Consider the following 15,583-nt stretch of genomic DNA (forward strand, 5'->3'; position numbering starts at 1 on the left):
CATGTGATAGCAGCACATTTGAAAATTACTTCTTCTGAGCTGGGGAAACCCAATAAAATGGAAACTGAGGGTTGGAACTTGTGGGGCATGGTGTGTGTACTTTTGATTCACCCACAAGGATGTTACACCTGCACTCCCTTCCCCTTCAATATTTAAGTTGTTTCGGTAAAGGTAAGTGATTTGTCACTCCTTTGCATGTACCATTGTTTCCCCTTTCTGATACATTATCTGAACTAAGGCAGGTGGAGTCATAACATTTTCTGTGAAATAAAATGCAAATTCTGTTATGCAAATGGACCATTAAGAACTGAATTAGATTAAGCAGTGGTGGTAAATCAGCAATTATACTGCTTTTTTTTTCTTTTTTCTTTTAAATAGCAAGATTCCAGCACAAATAAAATCCAACAAGTCTGCAACACATGTTGTAGATGGTAATGCTAGTCACCACTAGAAAAGAAATCCTAGGGCTGCTGATGTGCTTTACTGAATCTAGTATACATTTTACCACCACTCTGATGCAGTCTTTAAAGCTAAAGATGCTTAGCAAAGTGCTTTGAGTCGGCTGGTAACACAGTATATTAATTACAGCTCATAATAACTTCTGCTTTTACATAATTTTTGCATAGTTGTGCATGTTATGCCAAATAAAATCCTCAGTCTGGACTGGTGATTGTGATTAATATTTATGCTGCTGTTAAAAATGAGCATGCTTTTAGCTTCACTGATGCTGAAGATTTTCTGGATTATTTATAAAATGAAACAAAAATAATAATTAAAGAAATTCCCAAACTGAACAAACGGGTGGTTCTTCAAATACAGTTCTAACTGTATTTTATCTGGCTCCAAAAATGCATTCTGTGCTTACCAACACATGCATTGAACAAGGATTGGTCTTTCTCCAGACCACCCTTCAAGGCTTGGAAATGTGGACTAGCATTTGCTAGTATGCCTTACAAACACTCAGGATGAAAGAAAGAAAGAAAGTGAATGAGGAGAGCTGGCATCCACTTACAAGAAGCTATGGGATTCAAGATTTGGCAGCAGTACCTGGTGGCTCCTTGCAGTTGAGTGTTGTCATTGCCCATAGAAGCTTGAATTTCTTCCAGGCAGGAGGTGATGTGAACAGCACCTTAGACTACAGGAATTACTGGTTATCAGCGGAGCTGTCTCAGGTTTACATTCTTGATCCCACAGTAAGCTTGGCAAATCTCCACGAAAGCTTTTTCAACAAGAGTGCTTGATTCAGAAGTCCTCAAATTGTTCCCACTTCTCCTACTGTTGCAGTAATATGGTGGGTCCCTGACATTTCACCTCCGCTAAATGGATAAGAAGTAATAGGAACTGAAAGTCTGCCCAGTGCATCATATTCTTTTCCCTCCTCTATCTTGATTTCTGCCTTCAGCCACAATAACTCTTGCAGCTGCAGTGATTTTAAGATTGAGCAGTCCAGAGAAGATTATTAAGTGCTAGAGAATGAATATTTTTAAAAAGGTGATTTCTTTGGAAATTAAAGCACTGAATGTACTTACTAGCATTATACAGGCTTTACCTGGGTTTCTAGATCTTCCATTCCTCTCTCCTTATTTCAGTCTACTGGAACAGGTGTATTTAGAAAAGAATGGTGGTGGATTTATAGTCGTTTGCCATTTATAGTTATTTGCCATTTTTCCTGTTCAGTTTTTTTTTTTCTTTTTTCTTTTAGGTTCTGGAGACTGTTTTTCAAAGACTTCTACTTTTTCAAAAGGTAAGCATTCTTTTCCCTTTAAAGGATTTCTATGTCTTACTTTGACAGGTACAAAAAGATTAAGTCAACTAAACAAATCCACTTTCTATCCATATTGCATCCCTAAATGAGTCAACTAACCAGACTCTGCTAAGGTAGCATTGGAGCGCTGAGTAGCCGTGAACTGGTACATACCAGGGAGCTTGGTTTACTTACTTACACTGGTGCATGGAGATGCAAAAGTTATTACGGAAACATAATTACCAACCTCTGGAGTCACTTCCAGAAGAATATAGCACAAAAGAAGCCCAGAGTCTGGACAGCCCCCTTATTCTGGAGCTTTCCACTACTACAGACTTTGAACTGAGGCAGAACCTCAATGATTTTAAGAAGCTTATCTTGTGGTCAGAGGTAAAGGCTTATTAACATTTGCTAATCTCTATTCTAAATCTCTTATAACACAATGGTACTGTAATGTTATTAAACTAGTTTCACATGTATTCTTTTCTGCTGTATTTACTATATTCACTTGGTGTTGTACAAATCCTTATTAAATGATATAGCAGTGGCTTATGTTAAATTTGTTCTCAATTTAGAATAGGACACAAGGGAATAGAGAATCATTCCTATAGCCAATATGGCTTTAAGCATAGCAAGTTAACAGATATTCAGAGAAATATAATTTCTCATCTGGTCTAAGACAGTCCCTAAACATGTACTCATAATGAAATGCATTGTTATGAACCATATTATAGTTAGAAGATATTAAATGCTATGTTAGATATTAGAAGATATTAATGTTAGTTATCCAGAATATACATATCAGATGATTTATGTCTCATAATTTCAGTAAAAATATCTAAAAAGAAATAATTTTCACTAAAGATGAAATAGCTCTATGTGTAGTTATCAAGGAAACATCCTGACTGAGAGCTGACCAGTTAGTTTACTAAGTGTGATACTCCTCTTAACAGGATCTGCCACTGCACTCACAATAGTGAATGACAATTTGTTCATAAAAAGATAAGTGTTTTAACTGGAAAATAAAAATATTGTTTTAATATATTTTAGCAACTTTAATATGATCAAATTTTAAACCAAAGAATTTTAAGAAATAAATTATCTACAAATATTATGATTAACATTTTTTAATTATAGGGTATGAAGTATGAAACATCTTTGAAGACAGATGAGGAATCTGCTCTAAATTCTTTACATGAGATAAAATTGCAATGTAAAGTATTTTAAATGAACATATGAAAAGGGGGGAGTGGTGACTAATAAAAGAGGCACTTGCAGAAATCATTATAGAATGTAGCATCATAAAAGATGCTTGTTGTAAAAGGGTTAAAAAAATAGATGCATGGAACATTTTCCTAAAGACAGTGATAACAGAAATAGATATGTGTCATTTTCTGATGGTCAGACAGATATGAAGTTTCCATTTTAATGTTGATGCCAGCACAGTGATCCATTTTTTATCACTCTCAAATCAAAACACTGAAAAGAGTTCTGTGTGTGATTGCCCTTAAAATGACAGAAAATTTGCAGGTATTACAAAATGTAATTGCAAATTTGTTAAGGAGTATTTCTTCTTCCAAACATATTACAAATATGTTGTCTGTACTGCACTAGCAATCAACTGATTTCCAGATGCTACTTCAATGGTGGTTTTAACTTGGAAAAAGTTGAGGATAACTGACTGACTGATCCCCTAATTCACTGGCAGCAGTTGAGTAAGTGTGCTTTAATAAGATTTCCAGAGTTAGTGTTCAAGGTACTAAATACAGTATGTTTTCAGAAATAGGTTTTTAATTTTTCCATTTCTCAGTAGGTCAAAATGTAAATCTGTTGTCCAATAATTATGTTTCAGGCCATAGTTATACTCCTGCTTCTTACCAAGATAATTCACAGAATGCTTATGGACATTTTGGAGTCTTGTCCAAATAAAGGGTGTTATCTCTAGCCCAAAGAATCTAAAGGAGGGAACCATGTCAGAACACCATTTTCATTTTTAAAACTAAAAAAAGGCCCACAATTTGACCAGCTTGTATTTAGGAAAAAAATAAAAATAAAAACTTAAAAAAAAATTATATTAAAAAAGAAATGCTCTCCCAATCAGAGAAAAATATTTTCCCAAAACTTGAACTAAATGTTTTTTGAGCCAGGCATTATCAGGAACCATCAGCAATAAATAAACCAAGATACTGTGCTCTCTTCCCTGAATCATAACATATGCATTATGGAATATACATCTCAGAAAATTCTTAGATGGCTCATTAATTCCCTGATCCATTTCTGCATGCACTACTGATACTAAGGTGACCTTTCACAAATCAAGCTATACATAGAGCAGAGAGCCATCCCTTCTTTCTACCGAAGAAATTTCATTTTTAGGGAAACATTACTAACTGAAGAAATAAGCTTTCAGCTGCTTTCATGTCTTAGACTCAATAAAGGATAAGGATAGGGTATTTATCCCATGAGTGAACACCCTGAAGCAGTTATACGTGGTTGGCTTAAAGGAGATCTGAGAATCGCTGTTTGACAGACTGGCCACTTTCCAAATGAGAAATCAATGACTCTGTGTTCTGGGTAAAGAAAAGCCAGGATGGTTTATGATTTGTTCTACATATACTGCGGATCCAGCCAAGCTCTGAATTGCACACAGTTGAAGACAGTAAGAGCAACATCCCATGTCCAGTGAGGCCTTCAGCAGCATAAGGTATATTCTGGCAGGACTCTGCACAGACAGTGGCTTGCTAGATTTTGGAAATCAGCCTGTAGAAAGACAAATATATGTAGCAAGGAAAAGGGGAGAAAACAATGGGATTTTTCCATGCCTAGGAGAGCCAGCTAACTAGATGCAGGCTGGTTTTGTTTCTGGCAAAAAGACTTGCAGAAAACATGAAATGGGTAAAAAAGGTAATTCTGCCTGCAGGACTAGCACAAATCTTCATAATACCTCTAGTATTCTGAACAAACTATTTACTTAATTATTGGTAAAAACCCCAAACAAACAAACAAACAAAACCCCAAACCAAACCCTACAAAACCCCCCAAAAATCTGGCATGGAGGCTTTACACTATTTGGTATGTCATTGCTACGGTCACACAGGAACAGACAGAAGGGGCCACATATTCCAAGGGATTGATCATGATGCTCAAACAGAACAAAAAACAAACAAAAAAAAAGAGGTTAACAAAAGTGTTAAATTATAACAGCAAACTCAAACAAGCAGACACAGAACTTAGTCATATTCTTCCCAGCATTTTGTCATGTTATTTACAGCAACATGAATAAAATTACTTACCTCTATTACTCAGGCTTTTAAGAAAGACATGTTTAAAAAACCAAAAAACCCAACCCTTTACATTCTTCAGATTTTTTTTCCACTCATATACTCAAGCAGTGTTTTGATCTTTCATGTTGGGCTGACAGTCCTTGAGAACTTATACGCTTATTTCTGATGCTTTTGGTGAACTCACACCAGTGTACTAAACCAAACTATCCTTTATTCAGCTCCATGTTTCTGTGAGCAAATAACAGCCTGTAGGGATTCAGCACATCAGCTGCTTAAAAGATAAACCTACCCAGCTTGACGAAAACTCTTCACCACCTTCCTGTTGAGAGAAAACGGTTACACATTTCTAATAAATGAAGCAGGAACTGTCATTTTTTTGGCAAACTGATAACTAGCTGTAACAGCCGCATTGCCACAAGTTGCTTTTCCAAAGTAATTACCATCAGGCTCCCTGTGGTATGCAGTGTTTAACACATTTCTTCTGTCTTAATGAATGCAAAAGCAGGCAACACCACTATTAGTAATTGCTTTTTATTCGTAGTCCTCATTTTCCAGATAGGTCACATTAAACACAGCCATTAAACAATAGCGGTTGAGATAATCCATACAATGTATGCTGCTTTTGTTTGGTTTTTGTGTCATTCACCAGTCATTGGTGCAACTTTGAGCCATATGGGGAGACAGGGGCTGATAAATGCAAATGCCAACCTGTATCACAATCGGGCCAGAGAAGTCAAAACCTTAATCAGGTTTCATTCAATTACACTTCAAATCAACAAATCTTGATAGCCAAAACTCCCATTTGAATTAATGCAATAATAATCACTGCCTGATGTCAAAAGAAAGTAATTAAACAATAATGAGTGAGCGTATATTATGCTAGGCTTCAGACTCCTTCTTGACCTCAGCAATTTCCCTTCCATTGAACAACAAGCAGCTTAAAAGTTTGCTTGAATGATGTATCTTGCTCTACTATGAGCGATGTTTGACTTCTAGGGGTAACTTGGACTGGGAAACCTATACTGTCAAGTGGCAAATCACAGTTCAGGAGAATCTTTTTCCTGATAAATATGCCAAGAAGAAAACCAGAAAAAAAGGTCTGATATTGAGTCCTGATTTGATTGGCCAATTGTTTAAGGAACTCCCAGTTGCTGGCTTTCATTAATAAAAAAAGATACAGAATGCTTTATTTGCTATTCACAGTGTACAGTACAATTTATTAGTTACTTAACTTGCCTCCCTTAACTCTGCCATTCTCTTTATAATCATGTGGCAGATATTTTCTTTCAGTCTTGTAAAACTTGTGTGTAAGGAATGAAAGAAATAAATCTTTCATTGCTCCCTCTTTCTCCGGTGGTGATAGTATAGATACCATGGAGAAAAAATACTTTTAAAATTCTTTTGTGTGAAGTACTTCCTTCACACACAATCATGTTAATTTTGACTGAACCAGCCACATGCACATTGCATAAGCTCTGCTGGTTTATTGGTTCGTTACGTATCCATTCTAAATTGTGAAACAGATTTTTAAATCTGGGATATCCTTACTGGAAGCAGTATGCCAGAGATCTACAACACAAGGCAGTTGTCAGCCAAATTAAATAAAAGCAAGATTTCCTAAACTCTTCTATAAAGCTGTGAGTCATGAATTCTGAATTACCTCAGAGTGGTAAATAAATAATCACTACTAAATACAGATAATGTGTTAAACAGCTAAAGCTAGTAAATCACTAGTGACAGAGAGCCTTAAGGTAAATTCCTCTTACATTGGCACAGCCCTTTCTCAGAATGTTGTGGTTTTATGTCTTCAGAAACATACAATGAATTGTACAATTGGTTACTCAGTGTTAAAATCATTTATAAAATACACAAATCTCCATCACTTGACTGCATTTACATACTGGCTTAGATTTTGCTGAATAATGGATCTCACTGGCAGAGCTAAAGACTTGGTGCACAGACACTGAAGTGATGGGCACCACGGAAATACGTATAAGAGACTGATCAAACAATAAGAAATCCTCTCCACTATGGAATTTCAAGCTATCAAGCTATCAAGCAAAACCAATCTCGGGTCTCCTGGCCAAAAAATAATAAAATTATATAACACAGACAACACCACATTTTAGATACATAAATTGTCCAAAACATGGAGAGTAGCTCAATAAAACATGTACAAGATCCTTTCTTTTACATGTAGTTGTAGACTTTTTTAAGAGGAGGAGCTAAAAGCAAACTGTCAGAATGGTTGTCTCCCAAAGACAATTCATTGTAGGACTGACTAGCTAAAATCACCATTTAATAGCAATCCCAACATCCAAACAGGCTGTTGGGTCAACTTCCTTTCTTGAACTGTTGAAAACTGTGACTTTGTGGGACTTGAGATTGCCAACCTCTTTTATATATGTTTGTATAATACAGATTAAATTTAATAAACCCAATACACCATTTTTAAACAATGCGCCATAGGGGTATTTCCAACAGAGTATCTGATGTATATAAGGGACAAATCCTGAGCTAAACATTTTATCTTCTGCTTCTTCTTGTTCTGTGCAAGTTCATTTTGAATGTGGGTTGGTTTTTATCTTTCATCTGAAGGCAATTTTGGATTTTTCAAATGCAATAAAAACACCCTTAGAAAAAATAATAAAAAGTAGAAAGTATATCCCAAGTTATTCTGCAAAGACTTTTCAGAACAAATGAAAACCAAACTAAAACCACCCCCCAAAATAAGCAGTGTATATCTAGAACTGCAGTAAGCAATTGCACATTCTAAAGAATCAGATAAAATAGCGCCCATGCCACATTGGCGCTGACATGTTTTTCAGCTCTATGAACTTAATAGCAAAACTTTGAAAATGGTGGCATCTCTTAAGAAGTCAATCAAATATCCTATATTAAACAGGCTGGCTGCATGTGTTTGGAAAAAAAACCCAAGGAGGTTCCAGATGTTGGTTCGAGTGTAATTTTTGTTATTAAACATGGGTTTGCAATAGAAGCTTCTACAAGGACTTGCACATAACCATGACTGATGGATGTATTTGTAGGCCGTTCAGTTAGCTCCATCAGCTCACTCAAACACATTTTGAACAGATTATGTACTGCAGTACTTCGTAGACCATACATTAAACAAGAGACTTTGCTCTGAGGCGCTGCTTCCCACAATCCACGGGGAAAAGGAAGCAGGAAAAAACAAAACTCATAGAGTTCGACAGCTACCGAGGCAACACTTGCCATTTACAATATAAGCCCAAATATTTTTGCAACACAACTATATATTAATTTAATAAAATACACAATATAGCTCTTATACACTCAACAATTTGGCTCATATGCACTGAATCTGCAATAAATCAATAAAAATATGTCATTTGATGTAAACACACTGAATCTTCTTACATTTGCACATTTAAATGATCAGGTGATTTTTGTGGATGTCTAAGACATTTTCACTTTCCTGAGCTATTTTAGTGTCCACAAATGAATAAAAAAGTGTTAATAATGTTAATTTCTTTTGTGTATTACCCTTAAAGGTAACTATTTTTTTTTTCAAACTTTATTTTATTTCAGTTTTTTTTAAAACTTACCACTAACTATTTATAGTTTTGTTGGACACTAAAACGCTAAATAGATATTAAAATCTTTTTTTTCTTTTTTATCAAGTGAGTTAGCTTATGTGTGTGCAGGACAAGATGGACTCTATCATTTTACATTTAACCTTAATATGACATGAAGTGTTTTACTAATGATCAGGATATGTTTTGTTGAATAATGATCTGGAATGGGTTTTTTTGTTTTCTTGTTCTTTTTTTTTTTTTTTTTTTCATATTTGTGGCAGATAACTTTGTACATAAATGTTTACCACAAATGAATGTTAATGTTTGGTGTCGCTTGGACTACTACAAGAACTCTTTTTAGGACTTTCAGAAGAAGCCTGCGGTGACTGCTGGAAATCCACCACAGATCAGAATTATTCAACCCTGTTTTTCTTGGGGTTTATACGTAAACAGTAAAGTCAGCATCAGCTATTCAGGACAGTCTTAAAGTATCAGACGTATTTCCATTCCACCTTTCTCACACCTTCCTATCAGATTGTCAAAATGGCACCGTCTTTCCTTCTTTCGTTTTGTTCTTAGTATACTTGACTCTGTCCTAATGAAAGTTTGGTCAAAATGAAACCAGTGTTATCTGTCAAAAAGAAAGAGCAGTGAAAAGAACATACTTGTGGGCACTTCAGATGTTCACTAAAAGCCTTAAAGCAGCATTGGTCTTCCTTCATTCCTGTAAATCTGTTACAACCACGGGATTTACTTATGTATTTACTTTTAATCAGCAGAAGAGGAACGTAACTGCCAGCCTGTCCTTACTTGCCCCCTCACTTTCTGACGGCCACAGGGTCGCTTCCCCGACAGTCCTGTAAGAGCTTGTCTATTTCTCTCACAACTTCCTCGGCATCCACCGACTCCCTGCCTAGATCCCGGGCTGAACGGTCTAACTGCTCCAGCACAGAGTCCATCTCACTCGAGTCTCGGCTCACTCGGGAATGCACATCTGCGAAGGCCCTAGCCATCTGGTCTGATGCAATGAAGGGAGCGTCTTTCGACTGTTTACTAGGCGATAGGTACTGACTGTCAGTTGACAAGTACTGGCTGCTCGGTTCAGCCAAGGCTCCTGATTTCACTTCACAACCATCCAGCGGTCCTTTTGTTGAGGTGCAAGGCTCGATGCATGTCTTGGTTGGGCTGCTCGATGCTGAGGGAACCTCCTGAAGCAGAGGACTCAGGGCACGTTTGGCTTTTAAGTAAGGTTTAACATTGGCAATGAGAATAGTGTGCTCTCTCTTGTCTTTCCCAAATGTACAAAAAGTCTTTTTCCCAGTGGGATTCACAGTTTCATATGTCTCAGTCTCAACGTTAGCTTCAACTGTGGGTACAAAGAGATTTGTGCGATAATCTGCATTCTCAGCCTGACTGGCTGCAGGGAACTGTGGCATCCAACACCTGTCAGAATGACCAAGCACTCTGCATTCATCTGTGCAGTTAACACATTCTTCTTGCTCTGTAAAACAAAGGAGAAAGAGAAAAAACTCTAATTATAAGTGGATCGCTTTAAACTAATGGATAGGCTATGATCAACACGTGATGGGCTTACTTGACATCTGGTTTCTTAATTACGGGGAAAAAGAAGAAGCTATAATTAAAATATTTCAGAAGGATTGCATAAACCTGTTAGTTGAGACAATAGATTTATTTAACTGTTCTCTACGTATTAAAGCATTCACACAGCCCAATGGAAGTATAAAGGGGTCATTAGAGAATCATTCTCAGTGGAATTGAGCTTCATCTGTAAACTAATCTGCTGTAGAAATCTGTTAGGCTTTGTTCTGTAAAACTCATCCTAGAAAAGAGTGAACAGTACTTAAGGAACTCAAAAGGCATTATCAGGATTAATTTTTCAAATCAAATAACTGAGCAATGACTGCCTTTCTGGAAATACAAACACTTCATAAAAATCAGCAAGCTGGCTTTTCATTTTTGTCACCTCCATTTCGTTTATAATTATGTTGTGTGACAGTCACAAAATAAAAAGGTTTTCTTAAAAAGCCTACTTTTCCTGCTGAGAACAGAGAACTAGAATTTTCCATCAGTATGCATTAAATACAAGCTTGTCAAAAAGTGCATATTGCAATTTTATTAGACATGAGTATGGATCATGTAATCAGTTTTCCCCTTTTTTGTTTTGGTGCAAGTAAGTGAAAATGGATTTGCTCAATACATACAATTTGGAAGAATGACAAACTGTGACACACCATTTGAACTGATAATGTTTTCAGATAGGATTTCTATATTCTTATTTCTTTCAAAGAATATAGCTAAATAAGATCTTTTATTCACTACATTTTTTAGAACATAAATTTTGATACTTCCTGTTCTACAATTCAAAGAAAACTTTCTGCTTTAAAAACCTTAGCTTGTCTGTCATTTTACACTAATAAAATATGTTTGGGCCACCATTGGGTACAATTTTATAATTGTACACGACTCTAAACCAATGTCAGGGATAGGGAAAATTGCAGAAATACCCCTTAAATGTGTTTTTAGAAAACAACTCTGATCCAAGTTGCTTTCTTTTTCTTCTTCTTCTCAGTACTCTGTAGTCAATACTGATAGAATAAATCCTTTTATCATCTCTAGGTTTCTATCAGCTGTACACTGGTCTTTAGCTATTAAGCATTTTCTTCCACAATATGGGCAGATGGGTTCAACTTTTAATTTTATTTGAGGAATTTATTATTAACAAAATGCCTGGAATTCCAGGTAGACAAAAAAATATGAGTATACCTTGAAATGTAAGGATGAAACACACACACACACAGACATGCACAACTGGTCTTTAGAAAAGCAGAACAAACTTGTTGACCCACAGACAGGGAAAATTTAAGTGATCATCATCTTTCTAAATTAGAAAATAAATTCCTGGTAATCTTAGAAAATCACCACCAGATTTATGGACAGTTGGGCTGCAGAAACCTGACACAGAAGAAACACCAAAGGTGATCTATGAGAATCCAATACTGTAAACAACTTTGACTGTTCACATTTCTAAAAAGACATGAATAAATGTAACTTAAATTTAAATAAAATTGTGTTGTGTCACAACGGCCAGTTAAATCGGGGTGAGATAATTTACTTGAAAATTACTTGAAAATTTTACTGGTTGAATGGAAACCAGTAATGGGTGGTGTCCCTCAAGGGTCCACACTGGGACCAACATTGTTTAATATCAGCATCAATGACATAGACAGTGGGATTGAGTACAAGTTTGCAGATCACACCAAGCTGAGTGGTGCAGTTGATTCGCTAGAGGGAAGGGATGCCATCCAGAACGGCCTTAACAGGCTTGAGGAATGAGTCCATGTGAACCTCATGAAGTTCAACAAGACCAAGTGCAGGATCCTACACCTGGGTCATGGAAATCACCAGTATCAATACAGGCTGGGGGATGAAGGGGTTGAGAGCAGCCCTGAGAAGAAGGACTTGGGGATACTGCTGGATGAAAAATTGGATATGAGCCAGCAATGTGCACTTGCAGCGCAGGAAGCCAATTGTATCCTGAACTGCATGAACTGAAAGAGGGTAGGTTTAGATTGTACATGAGGAAGAAATTCTTTACTGTGAGGGTGGTGAGGCACTGGAACAGGTTGCCCAGAGAAGTTGTGGCTGCCCCATCCCTGGCAGTGTTCAAGGCCAGGTTGGATGGGGTTTGGAGCAACCTGGTCTAGTGGAAGGTGTCCCTGCCCATGGCAGGGGGGTTGGAACTGGGTGATCTTTAAGGTCCCTTCCAACCCAAACCATTCTATGATTCTATGACCTGCAAGGAAAAGTAAGCTGCATGCTGGTGTTCGTGTACGATAAAAATTAGATTTATCATAATTAAAAGCAAGAGCAAAAGACAACCCCAACCCTGGGACTGTAACATAGTGACAGAACTGAGAAGAGTTTAAGGAAGAGATTTAATTTTGTGGTGTTTGATTTTTCTTCACTTGAATGAGATGGCATTGGTATGCATAACCATAGAGACAACATATGTGGTGATAATTGCTTAATGAAAAGGGAGTCATACAAATAAAGGACATTGCTATACACCTCATTCCACCCCCCAAAAAAAGTTCAAAATTATACAAAATTGTACAAAAATTATAAGTTCATCTCCACTAAAGTTCTCTGTATCTAGTTTTCCAGACCTTCTACAGCATCAAACAGCTGCTGCTTAAAACAGCCAAATGAAACTGCTATGCTCTTTCTCTCAGAAAAAGAACATAAAATTCCACAAACCAAACCAAACCAATATATTTTAAAAGGCACATGGGACAAGAGCATTGGAGTGGAAGGTTCCAGGCTTCAGCATGGGATGGGCAATAGTTAATACTAGGCAGGTTTGATTGCATCTTATCACAGAAATCCAACAGAAATAAACAAACAAACAAATGCCCCAAGCCAACCTTTTCAATGTTAATTCTAGAACTTCAGATTTTGCAAATGCTTGCTCTTAATTAATTTTGTTCTTTTTCTCTTCCTCCTAATCCTACAAAGTAGATTTGTGGCAAGCTCAGTCTCTAGCTTTGAAAGTGGACCTATACAGTAAGGAGAAATAATAGGTGTTTTGTTTAGGATTTTCTCTAACCACATCTAAAACTATTTTTCATTTATATGGAATTCATGATAATGCTGAGTAGAAGTTTTCTGGCACTTTTAAAGGTTTCCCTAAGCAACTAATCAGCTTTCCAATTAACTGTTTTATTTTGTAAATTTAACTATCCTTTGTATGAATTTTTGTAAATAATTTTGGTCTCTTTTTAACAAAAGATGAAAATAAAAACATGCTGCATGTTAGCTACCGTAAAATGCTCAGAACTGCACAATCAATGGACTGACACTTCTCTCTGCTGTTCTCTCTCTTTTCAATCATTCCATCAAAACAGGACTCCTCTTTGCTTCTTTCTTTTTCACAGAAAAAAAGTAGCACTAGAACTTTCTAACCATATTTAATGTATCAAGAGCTCAGAGTGTACTGGGAGACCATCAGTGAACACAGTTGGGAAGATTTCAGTACAGTACAGCCTATTTCATTAAACCACAAAAAGAGCACCTGTAGAAGGGAAATTCTTCCTGCCTTTCAGGTAGTAGCTCTGTGTTGTATTATCTTAACATACATTAAATAAATGTTCATATATTTATATACAATTCTCTGCTATCTACATTGATAACTTATACATATGTATATGAAATATACAACTGGGAAACTCTATTTTGACACTGTCTCTTATTCTAAAACTTAACTGAACTGTATTCTTTTAAAAAAAAAATCAAAATTATTCCCTGAACTGAGACTGAAATGAACAAAATTTAGATGAAAGGTAAAGGTCAGAGAAGTTCTCAGCCGCTGGAAATAAATTAACTACAATAGGTATTCAGTACCGTGCCAAAAACTATGTTTGAGATTTTCAAGACTGATTAGGTTAATTTTGTTACAACCAAGTTATGTTCTAAGATTTTGAATTTTTAGCTCTTATGCATGTATGTACACATACACTGAGTACGAGGATAACTCTTACACGGTATTTACATTATTCATTACTGCCAATAAAAATACAAAGTTTGCTGGCAAACTCTAAGTAAAAGAAATATATATCATATAGCATATATACATTATATATATTGCACGCCATATCTTCCTTCCCCTTCTCATTTCCTGCATTTGCTAAAGCAGTTTTTATACTTGCATTCATACTCACAGTATTGACTAACTTTCCATTTCTGCTCCCTGGGCATCCTAGCAGTGACTGAATTAAATATGAAGCCAAAAAAGAAGAAGAAACAAATACTGAATGACCTTGAAGTGAAAACCACCCGCATTGCATGAGCTTTGGTGCTCTAGTCTTGAAAATCTGTGTCTTTTCACTTCACTCTTTTATGTCACATCATAGGAAATGGATTTTGAGTATTGATTATCATACATTATAAGCTGCTCGGCTCGCCATTAGCCCGTAATTTTGACTGCTACAGCTAGCAGACAGTGAAGAAAATCGAACAGGCACTTTTGTACTAGCAGGAGAAACTATAAACATGAAGTGAACTATCACCACCAAGGACCAAATTAGTACCTATGAGAAAATAGAACCAATTTAAAGGTAAATATATAAATATATATATGTAAAATAGGTCATACACTGTGCTGTACAGCAAGATGTGCTAGTAGAGTGATATGCACCATCGGTCTTTATCTCTGTACTTGTCTCCCTCCTGTTGAAAATAAACCCTTAACAGTGCAAGCGTGTACAATAAACAGAAGGAGCCTAGAGGTTTTCCTAACTCTCTGGAGCTTTAAGGGTAAACAGTCAGGAGTGCTTTGTGCACTTAGGGGAGAAAATACACTAAAATAGAACTGCTAAATTATTAGCCGTAGAAAGAAAAGGAAACAAGCTATCTTGAAACAAGTCACCTAGATGATAGGAAATGTATACCGGATAGAAATTTAAGATGGTGTAGGATGGAAGTTATGTTGCCAACATATAAAATGCAATGCAAGGTATGTACTTTGGTGCAACGTAAGACGTATCTTACATATTTTATTCTATATTACCAGAGGAGCTATATTTAACATCTGTCTTCTGTAGCAAACTTAAAGCAAAAGATACTTTTATTGTGCTATCTTTAATTTCCTATGCTTTCCTCATAAATACTGTGAACAGAATTAAATATGGGTACTGATTTCACCCTAAATATATTGCACTATAAAGTTAATTAATTAATGCTTTAGATAGCTGGCTCCTTTCAATGGCTATAACTGAGATATCTTAGTTTGACTCACTAATTATATGAAATTTGCATAATGATAACAAAGAATAAACTCAAGAATTTTTTTTAACAGTGACTCAATGTAGCCAAACTGAGTTAATAAATACTTTTTCTCATTTAATTGAACCCTAATTATTTCAATTACACATACACACACAGAGCAGAAAAGCAAATGAAAAGTAAAAAATCCATGTACA

General features: G+C 36.1%; 1 protein-coding gene across 1 annotated transcript in view; it reads right to left on the reverse strand.

Moving 5' to 3' along the window:
- Positions 1-9,178: 9,178 nt before the first annotated feature.
- PCDH17 (protocadherin 17) overlaps positions 9,179-15,583 on the reverse strand; it is an 85,953-nt gene continuing 79,548 nt past the window's right edge. Inside the window, exon 4 of the mRNA XM_075046102.1 lies at positions 9,179-10,086. Coding sequence (XP_074902203.1) covers positions 9,404-10,086 — 683 coding nt within the window. The 3' untranslated portion in view covers positions 9,179-9,403. The remainder of the gene's footprint in view (positions 10,087-15,583) is intronic.

Source organism: Buteo buteo, chromosome 14 (assembly GCF_964188355.1).
Source record: "Buteo buteo chromosome 14, bButBut1.hap1.1, whole genome shotgun sequence".
Taxonomy (NCBI): Eukaryota; Metazoa; Chordata; class Aves; order Accipitriformes; family Accipitridae; genus Buteo; species Buteo buteo.